Source organism: Rhinopithecus roxellana, chromosome 5, assembly GCF_007565055.1.
Source record: "Rhinopithecus roxellana isolate Shanxi Qingling chromosome 5, ASM756505v1, whole genome shotgun sequence".
Lineage (NCBI taxonomy): Eukaryota > Metazoa > Chordata > Mammalia > Primates > Cercopithecidae > Rhinopithecus > Rhinopithecus roxellana.
In genome coordinates this window covers 166,783,115-166,796,708 of record NC_044553.1, presented here as the reverse complement: position 1 = coordinate 166,796,708, position 13,594 = coordinate 166,783,115, and the positions used below count along the sequence as shown (strand labels likewise).

The 13,594-nt window shown below is 37.2% G+C and overlaps 1 protein-coding gene across 8 annotated transcripts in view; it reads right to left on the bottom strand.

Moving 5' to 3' along the window:
• MYO9A (myosin IXA) overlaps positions 1-13,594 on the bottom strand; it is a 300,731-nt gene that overhangs the window by 163,843 nt on the left and 123,294 nt on the right. For all 8 annotated transcript variants that reach the window (XM_030930260.1, XM_030930262.1, XM_030930261.1 and 5 more), the window contains exon 12: positions 5,566-5,687. In XM_030930260.1, coding sequence (XP_030786120.1) covers positions 5,566-5,687 — 122 coding nt within the window. The remainder of the gene's footprint in view (positions 1-5,565; positions 5,688-13,594) is intronic.

The following is a 13,594-nucleotide window of genomic DNA, read 5'->3' as shown; positions in this document are numbered from 1 at the left end:
TGGTTGGTCAGAAGTTCTGAAAGAGTAGACTATTCACTGGTGTCTGAAGGTGGAGTGCGGTGCAGTTTTGGGGACTGAGTCCTCGATCTGTGGGATCTGATGCTACCTCCACATAGATAGTATCAAATCTGAATTAGAGGATACCCAGTTGGTGTCCACTGCTTGCTGATGGGGAAAACCCCACACACATTTGGTCACGGATGTCTTCATGTTGACTGTTATGGTGTGCGAGCAGAGGAAAACATGGTTTTAATGTTTTTCCCAAATAACTGTATCAGAGAAGTGAGATTTGCTAAAAAGGCCCTGGCTCACTGAAACATGTGGTTTGGGAAGAAAAAGGATAAAAGGGTAGATGATGAGAAACCTTTGTTCTGGTGTGGCCACACGGTCACCCAAGGTATGAAGCCACAGTTGCTATGCTCAGTTATTAAAGGTAAAAGTTATCAGTGGAATTTAGAGATGGTTCCAACTCCTGGGGAACTGGTTCACTGGCTGCATAAGGAAATGCAAACTAATAAGAAAAAATGAATTGGCTGTTATAAACAAACAGCCATAAAACTAGCTATTATAAATAAATAATCCCTTAATTATTTATTTATAATAGCTAAAATGAAATTTAAAGAGAGTACTGTGTTGGTCCTTGAAGCTGGATCAAGCTCAGATCTTAGTCTGTTTGAGCTCAGGCTGTTGGCCTCAAAGACACCCTCCAAGGACAGAATTGTGCAGGGACAACAAAATACCTCTGAGACATGTGGTTACCAAGAAGGTAGTCAATGTGGAAGAAGGGCAAAAGGAAGTAACTACAGAAACTGGAGGGCATAGTGTGAAGGAATAGTTTCATTTTGTAGATCGCTATCATTAGCTTCCTAAAGAACCTTTACTAAAATGGATTATGAGAGTAACTACATTAGGGGCAGTAGCTTTGGTTTTAAATGCTACAGTGGAAAACATGTTTGGGTTGATGTAGGACACACAGCTCACTACTAAAGCAATCTCAGACATCTATACATGATTGAGACACAAAGGAGGTTATTCCCAAGGGAACAGATAGCATAGTGGACTGAATAAAAGCCACTGTATGATCTTTTTACTCTGGGAAGGAGGATTGCCCAACTCTCCCAAGAAATGCCAAGCAGAACCACCCAGATGAAGCAGCTGATATGCTTCATATGCAAGCTACATAAGACTAGTTTTATGATAAGGATATTCGCCCAATGAATGTGTCTGTTACGTATTCATGGGGTTACAGTAAATGCCATAGTTAAGGGGGTCCCTTCTACATGGGTCCATTAAATGAGCAGATATGGGGGTACTACAGCAGTGCTGAGAAGGGCTAAATCTAGACATTCCTCTTGCACCTTCTCTCAAGCACAAAATGCCAGTAAGAACTGTTCTGTTTGTCAGCAAGAGAGTCTGAGACTTCCAGTGGCTATGTGGCAGTTTCCCTGGTGGGAAGACCCTGAATGTAGATGGTTAAGTGAGACCGATGCTGGTAACCCTGGGGGGCTACAAATGGGTCTTGACAGGAATAGTCACTTACTCTGAAGTGAGCTTTCCTTACCCAGTGGAAGATGCAAATGCTCAAAGTGCCATTTAAAAAACAAAAAACAAACAAAAACCAGAAAATATTGCATGGATTTGGACAACCATCATCTTTTCAGAATGAGAAATACATTGTATAACCTACAATGTCCAACAAAGGGGAAAAAAAAATCCTCCTCAGAGTAACAGTTTGATGAAGAAGTAGAATGGGCAATTAAAACACTGGTTGTCTAAAACAGGGGAAGATAAAAGAATGAAGGGCTGGTTTGCACACTTTCATGAGTGTGTGCTCACACTCAACATTAGTGGGACTAAAGGAGCATCCCCTTAGATTTTTCTTATTTTCCTGGTTCACCTGGGAAAGAGGGGTTGGGGAGGATGCTGGTATGACTATCCAATTCTTGCCAAGGGAGGAGTACACCGGTATAACAACTATAATTTTTTTCTTCCCCAGATGACCTCAAAAAGAAAAAACTTTTTTTCTCTCCCCTACCAGATGCAGTGGTCCTAGGACCAGGGCTGCAACTGCAAGCGCTGGAAGCAGGGATGATTTCTAAGCAGGAAACTGTAACTACATTTTTAAACCTTAAGTCAAAATTCCTAAGGGCATGATGGCGATGGGTTGTACCTTCACTCTATCTAGCAAAATTGGGGCTAAGAGTGAAAGCAACTATTTTTCCTGGCCATCAAAACAGCTCACTAGTTCTGCACCCATGTAATTTACCCTATCTAAAGGGGAGTGGTACTGAGGAGGAGGTACTTGCTAGACCAGAATTGTTGTTTGCAATCTAACCACCAGCACAGTGGCGATTCTTAATGTACCTTCCAAAGGAGGAAAAGTTTGGGAACTAATGGAGAGGAGGAATAGTAGCTGAGGGTAAAGATATGAATAAATGGGTTATACATTGAGGGAAATCCAACATTACACTAACACATTTAAAGAAGCTCAGAGCAAGAGATGACATTGTCTTTTAGCTCAGTTATAAGAGATGCTCGAAAGGTAAAAGTTGTATGTTTGCGGAGACCGCTCCTGCTTCTAGAATCTGACAAGATTGAAAGGAAGTCTGCAAACTTGAGTGGTCTCTCCCTGGGAGACATATTCATACAATACGATAATGAACTGGACTAATTACTAATGACTGAATGGGATTCTAGTAATGCAGCAATATGTTTGAGTTGTATATTCTTTTGATGATGTAAAGGATCCATGTTTGAAAGCCAGGGCGTGGCCTGTGACATGATTTTATCTTTTATGTGTGTGTGTGTGTGTGTGTGTGTGTGTGTGTGTGTGTGTGTGTAGGTTTTCGTCCATGGTTCCTGGCTTATTAACTACCATAGCCCTTGGTGTACTCTTTTGTTATAATGTTGGGGTGCTTTAGGTCTCAGAAGCAGGTCACAAGAGCAAGCTGCAGGAAACAGAATCTTTCTCTCTAACCTCCTCCTGTCTTCCTTTTACCCGCCCAAGGAAGGTCTCAAATCTGATTGTGGAGCAAAAGATCCTCATTCCAGAAAGGGTCCTGCCCCATACTCTAAAAGAAAGAATGCTGCACAGAGAGGCCAAGAAGAATCTAGACAAACAGGCCTCACTGGGTTTGCCACTCAGTCTATTAGTATGAGATCATACTTTTTGTCCAATCACATTTCTACACAGTTGTCAATAATGCCTATGTAATGAAGCCTTCATAAAAACCCCAAAAAACAGCATTCGGAGAGCTTCTGAATAGCTGAACATGTGGGAGTTCTAGAGGGTGGTACACCCAGGGAGGACACGGAGGTTCTGTGCTCCTTCCCTTGTCCTATGCATCTCCTCACTGTTTCGTTTTCCCTGAGTTTTGCAAGCTGCTCGGGCAAATTAAATGAACTCAAGGAGAAGCTAGTTGGCCAGAAGTTCTGGAAGCATGGGTTATTGGCTGGTGTCTGAAGGTGGGGTGGGGTGCAGTTTTGGGGACTGAGCCCTCGATCTGTGGGATCTGATGCTACCTCCAGGTAGATAGTGTCAAATGTGAATAGAGGATACCCAGCTGGTGTCCACTGCTTGTTAGTGGGGAAAAAACTCCACACATTTGGTCACAGAAGTCTTCTGTGTTGATTACTGTGGTGTGAGAGTAGAGGAAAAACATGGTTTGAGAGTTTTTCTGTAACAGTAGTTATAGAAATGGGATACAAATCCTGGACTTCTGACTCTAACACCTAAATATTACAGAGAAGCAATGCAATACTTCAAAGCACAAGTTTATTAGTCAGAAATACTTGACAGGTTTGAATCTCAGGTCCCCCATTTCCTACCTATATAATCTTTTCTCTTGAATTGTTTCTTAAATGTTTTTTTCGTTACTATAAAATTCCCCAAACAAAAAGAAGTGCTTATCATTGCATTATCAACCACAACGGTTCTCAACACTGAATATCAAAATCACCTATAAAGCCTTCCCAAATAAACATATACCAGAGGTAAGGTATACAAACAGTGAATTACAAACCTTACAATTTTATGAGAGATAATAATTATGTTGGGGCACACAGAGTAATGCAAGAAACTTTTACAAAACTCTGGACAGAAAATTAAGGTACTTTTTACTTGTGTTAACAACATTTTAATTTCTTTAGATTAATGGAAGTTGACTAGTGATAGAGTAGGTCAGAGTGACACTAAACTGTTAGCAGTCTTTTTGTTAGTTTTTTATTCTACCACCTTACACAATCATCTTACCTCTAATAGTAAATCTTCAATACTTTCTATCCTGTTATAATGAATATGAAATTAAACTAGAAATCAGGAAAACAAACTCAATTTCTAAATTTTTTACTAAAAAGTCATAAAAACTTCACAACCTCCTCATCTCAGTTTCTCCAAATCTAGATTTGCCATCTCTTAGGATAATCAACTATATTTTATAGATTGTTGAGAATACTCTGAAGAATGTTACATAAAGCATTATTTCTTTTTTTTTTTTTTTTTGAGACGGAGTCTCGCTCTGTCACCCGGGCTGGAGTGCAGTGGCCGGATCTCAGCTCACTGCAAGCTCCGCCTCCCGGGTTTACGCCATTCTCCTGCCTCAGCCTCCCGAGTAGCTGGGACTACAGGCGCCCGCCACCTCGCCCGGCTAGATTTTTGTATTTTTTTAGTAGAGACGGGGTTTCACCGTGTTAGCCAGGATGGTCTCGATCTCCTGACCTCGTGATCCGCCCGTCTCGGCCTCCCAAAGTGCTGAGATTACAGGCTTGAGCCACCGCGCCCGGCCATAAAGCTTTATTTCTGAAGCATATATTTAACTCAGTTACATTGAACAGTGTTGACAAGGAATAGTAAATAACTGGCAGATGTTGCCACTTACACTGCACGATCATGGTAGACATTACTAATTTACCATAATATTCTTTTTTCTGTTTTATTGGAGACAAAGTCTTGCTCTGTTGCCCAGGTTAGACTATAGTGCAGTGGCGCCATCTTGGCTCACTGCAACCTCTGTCTCCTGGGTTCAAGAGATTCTCATGCCTCAGACTTCTGAGTAGCTGGGATTACAGGCCTGCACTACTATGCCCAGCTAATTTTTGTATTTTCAGCACAGACGGGATTTCACCATGTTGGCCAGGCTGGTCTCAAACTTCTGTCCTCAAGTGATCCTCCTGCCTTGGCATCCCAAAGTCAGGAGATTACAGACATAAACCACCACGTTCGGCCTATCACGGTATTTTCTGCTGAACATGAAAACTGCAAACACATCTCATACGTGAAGTTCAATTTACAAAGAAAGAAACATGTAACCAAAAAAACAAATTCAACAAGTCTGACATCAATGTGTATAGAACAAATATAGAAGAAATTAAGATGAATTCAAGTAAAAAATGAATTCAAGTAATGAAGTCCATCCTAATTACCTAGAAACACACAGATATAAAAAAAATTGTACACACACACAAAAAACTGGCTCTTTATTTGGTAATGTAAGAAAAAAGTTAAAACTTAAAAAGACATAAAAAGCCAAAACAGCCAATAACAAAATTGAAAAGAGTCACACTCACTTGCTTTCTTCATCCAAAAGATGAAGCAGTCCTGTTGGTTTTTTGCTAATAAGATTTATACAGCAGGTATTATCAATGTAATCTATGTTGTGCCAGCTGATACCTTCAGTTCTATATTCCTCCTAGAAAAACCAAAAAACAAAATAACAATTTATTCATCTTGCAGAAAACAGTTATATAATATATATTGAAAAGCTTTTACCCTGCTTAAAATTCTAAACTTTTCAAAAATCACCAATCCACACAATGAAAGAATGTATAATTTCAGTTGTACAAATCTTAATACAATGTATTTGTTTTCTCTTAAAAGGACATGCCACAAAATTTGTTAGAATCCTAGTTCTGAGTTCATTCTAATCAAAATGTAGGGCTAGATTTGTTTTAGTCTTACTATCTGATGACTCCACTAAGTAAAAACATACAATGAAGAAAGAAGGCTAATATCTTCCACATGACTAAGTCATCAAAAAGGACTGTATTTCCTAGATTATCAACAATGAATTTAATGAAACAATTTCTGGGAAAAGTGGGACCCCATCACCCTCCAGTAATTATATGGAATTCATACACACTTAACTTTGGCAAAATAAAGTCCTTAGGACATTTTTTTTTTTTTTTAAGAAAAGGTTTTGAATTCTAGGGTTAAAAAACTTGAGGTTCAGGTCTTGAGTAACTACTTAAAATCATCTTACAAAGCACTCCATTTTTTCTTATTCTTTCCTGTACTGAGATATATTCTTTTATTCATCCCTATGATACTTTTACTTTTTAGATGGTTTTTTTCAGGAAAAATGCACCTGAGAATGTAAAGAAGATATGTTTCTGCACTGCAGTGATATTTAGGCATCAAGTAAAATATCCCATGTACCTAATTGTTTTAGCATTCACTTACAGTACTTGCACAAGTCAACTGCCAATCTGCAAATAGTGATTTTGAACTTCTTTTTTGTTGCTCTTTTTGATTTTGAAATTCCATCATTCTTTCTGTATTCATTATTATCCAGTAAAGAAGAATAAACCCTAACATAAACTATAGTTACTCTAACTAGGAAAGGTAAATACTTAATTCTTTTATTTTAATGAACAATTCCACATGTAAGAAATTGTCATATAAAGGTCACTCTCAAATGGTAGTAAGAAAGGGATTTCCTCCAATCTTTTGCAGCATGAAAAATATACACACTAGATAGTATGAGCATAATGATTTTTATAGGCATTACTAGAAGTCCATAAGTCCTCCTCATCATCTCTTCCCAAGGACTATCCAAACCCTCCAACCTAAAGTTAGCTTCTATTACAATTAATAAGATTCCCCTATTTATAAATAGTATCTAAATGGAATCACATAACACATATTCATTTTGTCTCTCTCTTTTCTTTTTTCACTCAACTAATGTTTCAGAGACACATCCATTTTGTTGGATGTACCTAAAGTTCATTCATTTTAATTGCATTGTGAAACAACACAATCACTCAGCTACATATTGTCTATGGCTACTTTCTCAATGTAACAGCTGAGTTGAGACATATGGCCCAAAAAGCCTTAAAAGATCTGGCCCTTATAGAAAAAGTGTGCCAAACTCTGCTACAAAGCATTAGTTCCAAAACTTTAATGTACAACGGAATCACATGAAGGGCTTGTTAAAACACAGAGTATTGGGACTCCAGCCCCAGAATTTCTGCATAAGTAGGTATAGAGTACTTAGAATTTTCGTTTCTAAAAAGGTTCCAGGTGATGCTGATGCTACTATTGAGGAGAGAGAAGGAATAAACTTTGAGAATCACCGCTGCAGAGTATTCCATTGTATCTGCATACAGTAACTTGTTCACCCATTTTACTTTTTTCTTTTCTTTTTTTTTTTTTTTAAGAGACAGGATCTCTCTTTGTTGCCCAGGCTGGTCTTGAACTCCTGGCCTCAAGCAATTTCAAGCAATCCTCCCACAACACCGGGATTATAGGCACAAGTCAAGTCCCACTCTACTAGTGATAGACACTGCTCTTAATTCTAATATTTGGTCATTAAAAATAATGTCTTACAACCATTTCTGCACAAAATTTTTGGTGTACATTTATACCTACTTTTTCAGTGAAAACACAGGACTACAAACTACATGTTTAACCACAGCAGATACTGCCAAATAGCATTCTGAAGTGGTTGTGGCAATTTACATACCCACCCCAGTGCATGTCCCTATAGACATCTCTCTCCAATACTTGTATTGCCTTGTCTTTTTCATTTTAGTCATTTCGGTGAACGCCTACTGGTATCTCATTGTGATTTTAGTTTTGATTTCCCTGATGAATAAATAACAAAAAACATTTCCCTATGTTTACTGCCCATTTGGATTTCCCCTTGTATGACGTGCTTGTGTTTATGATAAAAACTCTTGGCTGGGCACAGTGTCTCACACCTGTAATCCCAATGCTTTGGGAGGCCTAGGTGGGAGGATCACTTGAGGCCATGAGTTTGAGACTAACCGGGACAACATATTGACACCCTGACTCTACAAAAATAAAGAAAAAAAATAGCTGAGCATGGTGGTATGCACCTGTAGTCCCAGCTACTTGGGAGGCTGAGGCAAGACGATCTCTTGAGCCTGGGAGATTAAGTCTGCAGTGAGCTATGATCGCACCACTGCACTCCACCCTGGGCTGCAGAGCGAGACTCTGTCTTAAAAACAAACAAGCAAGCAAAACTCTCATACAACATTATTGCTTTGTTCTTAGTCTCAGAGGAAAAGCAGTCTTTTTCATTCAATAAGATATTAGTTGTATGTATTTTGTAGATGTCCTTTATCAGAAAATTATTTTCTACTCCTACTTTAAAAGAAACAAAGGAATAGCTATGCAGTTTCATCAACTGCTTTTTATGTATCTCTAGAGATAATTGTGTTTTTTCCTTATTGACAGATGATTACATTGCTTGTTTCAGTTAAATGTAAAGCACATGTTGAAAAAAAAAATCTCCCTTTGGTTACAATGTATTATCCTTTTGTACATATTGATGGATTTTATTAATATTTGTTTAGAATTTTCGTATCTGTGTTTATGAGTGAAATTGACTTATAATTTCCACTTCTAATGTCCTTAACAGATGTGTGTGTCATTGTTATCCTGGCCCCCTAAAATGTATTGAGAATTGTTTTTTTTTTCCATTCCACCTAACAGTTTATGTCAGACTGATACTATTCCTTCTTTCCATGTTGGTAGAATTCACCAGTGGAGCCACCTTGGCTTGCAATGTTCTTCAGGGAAAGGTTTTAAGTTACATATTCAATTTCATTAACAGTTATAGGAACAGATTTTCTATTTCTTCTATGTCAGTTTTGAAAAGTTCTTTTGTTCGTATCATTTGGTAAGTCTACTGACATAAAGTTATTCAATGTGTTCAACTATCTTTTTAATATGTGTAGGATCCAGAGTAACACCCTCTATCATTGGGATTTTGGTTATTTATGTCCCTCTGTCTCTCTCTCTCTCTCTCTCTCTCAGATGAATTCCTTGAGAGGTTCATCAATATTATTAGCCCTTTCAAAGTATTACTTTTGGTTTGGTTGATCCTCTCCCATGGTATATTTGTTTTCACACTTTTATTAATTTCCTCTTTTATTTGTATTATTTCATTTTATCTACTTTCCTCTGGTTTAGTTTGCTGATCTTCTTCCCAATTGTTGACAGGGATCACTGATTTTAAACAAAAATCTAAGAGCTATGAAATGTTCCTCTAAGTATAGCTTTAGGCATTTCCCACAGTTGTAACATGTAACATGTCATTAAGTACAATGTATTTTCTAATTGTTCAACTTCTAGGCTATTTAGAATACTTCTTAATTTTTAATCACATAGGTATTTTTCAGTTATTTTTTAACTATTGCTTTCAGGTATAATTTTATTATGGTATTAAAACCTGTGTCATTTCAATCTTTGGAAATCTGACTTTCGTTTTACGGTTCAGGATATAAACAAATTTTGTAAATATTCCATGCAAACTTGAAAAAAAAGTGCATTCTGCAGCTGTTGATGCAGTGTTCTATGCATATCAGTTACATATTTGATTTTTAAATCTTCTATATCCTTAATTGATTAGGTTCCAGGCCTAAGGGCAGGAAACTGACATTCTGCTCTGAAGGACAGTCAGTGATGGATGCCCACAAAGGCACTAATTTCATCTTCTAGATATTTTAAATCTTCTGTATCCTTACCAACTTCTTCAACAGTCATTCTATCAACAAGTCAGCATGGTATGTTAAAACATTCCACTATGATGGCAAATATATTTTTCTTCTTCGAGTTTTATTTATTATTGCTTTATATATTTTGAGGTTATGCTATCAGGTACTTACAAATTTTCGACTGTATACTATTTCCCAAGGAAGTGAATAATGCTAAAGGTTAGCATTATTAAATACTCCTTTTTATCTCTAGCAATGCTTTAAATATGATATTAATATAGCTACAACTGCTTTTTTTCTTAAGGTTTGCTAAATCTTCGCTCATACTTTTAATCTTTCTCTATACTTATATTTAAAATGTCTCTCATAAGCAACAATCAATTTAGTTTAGTTTTGTATTATATCCGGTCTGACAATCTTTAGCTTCTAGTTGGGGCAATGAATCAATTATATTTAATGTAATCACTAATATTTGTCAGATTAAATCAAACATCTTACTACTTGTTCTTTAACTTTTGTGGCATTCCTTTTATTTCTTGCTTTCTTCTGGATTGAGTATTTTTACTTATCCTCTATATTTTTTTAAGTTTTATATTATTTTACTATTTTTGGCAATTCTAGAAAACATGTATCCTTAACTTATCACTAACAGAAATAATATCTCTGTAACTTAGCATTTAATACAAAGATCTTAGAGTATCTTAAATTCTCTTTACTCCTAACTCTTACTGTCATGTCTTTTAGTTATATTTAAACATTAAATAGTTCTGCTTTTTCTTTTTCTTTTTTTTTTTTTTTTTGAGATGGAGTCTCGCTCTGTCACCCAGGATGGAGTGCAATATTACGATCTCGGCTCACTGGAACCGCCCCGAACCCCTCCCAGGTGCAAGCGATTCTCCCGCCTCAGCCTCCTGAGTAGCTGAGATTGCAGGCACCTGCCACCATGCCCTGCTAATTTTTGTATTTTTAGTAGAGTCGGGGTTTCACCATGTTGGCTAGGCTGGTCTGACACTACTGACCTCAGGTGATCCACCTGCCTCAGCCTCCCAAAGTGCTGGGATTACAGGTGTGAGCCACCACATCCAGCCTAAATAGTTCTATTTAAACCATAAAAGTTATTTTTAATTTTGTCTAATTAATATTCATTTAGTTTCAACAACTTTTTTTATAATTTTCATTGCTCTTCATTCCTTCCTGCACCTGAGCTATAATTGGAAATAATTTACTGCCTAAACAATATACTTTGGTTTCAAGAAAAATATGCCATTGTCTCCTAGCTTCCACTATTTCCACTGAAAGGCTGACTGCCAAGTCTTATTGTTGCATCTTTAAAGATAATGTCCCTGACTTATGATGATTCAACTTTACAATAGGGTGAAACTGTCATAATTTCTACAAACTTTATCTTTGCCTAGGCTGGTGGTATGTGGTACATAAGATATTCAACGTTTTTACTATAAAATAGGTGCTGTGTTAGATGATTTTGCCCAACTGTAGGCTAATGTAAGTGTTCTGAGCACATTTAAGGTAGGCTATGTCAAGTTATGATGCTTGGTAGGTTAGAGGTATTAAATGTATTTTTGACTTAAAATATTTTCAACTTGGCAAGGAGCATCTGCAGTCTCTGGTTTCCTCTAGCTGCTTTTTAGACTTTTTTCTTTGTCTTTGCTTACTATAATCTTCTAGGTATAAATATCTTTGTATTTAACATGCCTTGGGTTCTTAGAGCTTTTCAAATGTATGCTTGTTGGGTTTTTGTGTGTGTGTGTGTGTTTTTTGACAGTTTCAGAACATTCTCAACCATTATGTCTTCAAATACGGCTTCTAACTTATTCTATGTCTCTCACACACATCTTTCCAAAATTCCTATGGCACAAGTTAGACCTTTTCACTGTGGTCTTAAGAATATAAGTATCTTTCTTATCTTCATTCATTAGGCTCAGTATTTTCTTCTGGTCTATCTTCCAATTTACTAATGTTACTAACCTGTATGTTACTATTAAAAACCATCTGCGTCTTTTTAATTTCACAGTACTTTTTAGTTCTAGGTTTCCCCCAATTTGGGATTTTAAAAAGCAATTTGTAGTTCTCTAATAAAAATGTTGAACCTTATTTTTAAAACTTTCTTGAAAGCATGGTTACTTTCAAGTCCATGTCTAGTGCTAATATCATTGGCTGGGTGCACTGTGGTATTATTATCTCATTTCTCTTGGGATTTTGTTGTTGCTGTTGAGATGCAGTCTCACTCTGTCACTCAGGCTGGAGAGAAGTGGCACAAACTTGGCTCACTGCAACCTCCACCTCCTGGGTTCAAGCAATTTTCCTCCCTCAGCCTCCCATATAGCTGGGATTACAGGCAAGTGCCACCACGCCCGAGTAATTTTTGTATTTTTAGTAAAGATGGGGTTTCACCATGTTGACCAGGCTGGTCTTGAACTCCTGACCTCAAGTAATCCACCTGCCTCAGTCTCCCAAAGTGCTGGGATTACAGATGTGAGCCACCATGCCCAACCATGTTTCTTGTGGTTTTTATTCATGCTAGTTTGCCTCCATGTATGTCTTTATGTCTCTGTCTCTCTCTCTCTCCCCCTCTCTCTCTCTGTCTCTCCCTCTCTGTTTTGGACTGTGTGTTAGATCCTGTATATGAAAAATTATAAAGATAATTTTAGCAGTTGGATGATGTCTTCTTCTAGTGGAGATTGTATTTGCTCTTGGCAGGTGGCTAAGAATACCACAAATTTTATATTATTTTAACCTAATTGGGAACTGAGATGATTTTAAACTGGGCTTCAGTCCATATGATGCCAGGTTTACTTCTGGTTTACTTTTGTCTGACATATAACCCTTTGGGGATCTCAATCTAAAGCCTATAGGAATTACCAAGGGCCTCTTCCTTACTTTTATGTCAGGAGAAAACTCTGCTCAATTCCTCATACTCTCAAGCCTGACCCTTTTAGAATCAGAAACACTACAAAAATAACAAAATGTCTCTAGGAACAAGGCAGCACCCAAATGCTGAGCTCACTTCCCTAGATTTTTTTTCTTATGGTCTAGGCCCTGTAAAACTTATTTGAAGGTACTCCAATGCCTTCAAATATATGTTGTTGAGGTTATTTGGTTGTTCTCCAAGGTAAGGTTCATCAAAAGTTTCTAGTCTGACAAAACAGAAGTAAAATGGGTGAAACAAAAGCTTGCTAGATTATGAGCTCCTCAAATAAGATCCCTGCACTGTAAATTTTCTATCTTCTATGCTTAGCACATTGCCTGGCACACAACTGTTGTTCAATTTACTGATGAATCAATAAAATGAAGAATAATTATCAGCAAGTAAAGAAAAAAGAGGGCAGTAATACAAATAACAGAAAACATACAATTGGCCCTCCATATCTGCAAAAGGTTCCACATTTGTAGATCCAACCAACCACATATCAAAAATATTTATAAAAAATATATAAACTTAGAAATGAAACAGTATAGCAACTATTTACATAACATTTACAATGTATTAAGGATAAGATACTGAGAGATGATCTAAAGTATACTGGAGAATGTGTATAGATTATGTGCAAATACTGTGCTATTTTACATAAGGGACCCGAACATCTGTGGATTTTGGTATTCTTCAGCAGGGGGTCCCTAAACCAATCCCCTGTGGATATGCAGGGATAGCTGTACTTTCAAATATCAGAAACCTCTTTGGGTCTGTCTCTTAGTCTACATTATAGTCTCTACCACTACCTTGATTCAGTTCAGAATCACTCACCCATTCTACAGTCGTGTGCCACACAAAAACATTTCGGTCAAGGATCAACTGCATATACAATAGTGATCCCTAAACTCATGAAAAATTTGTATT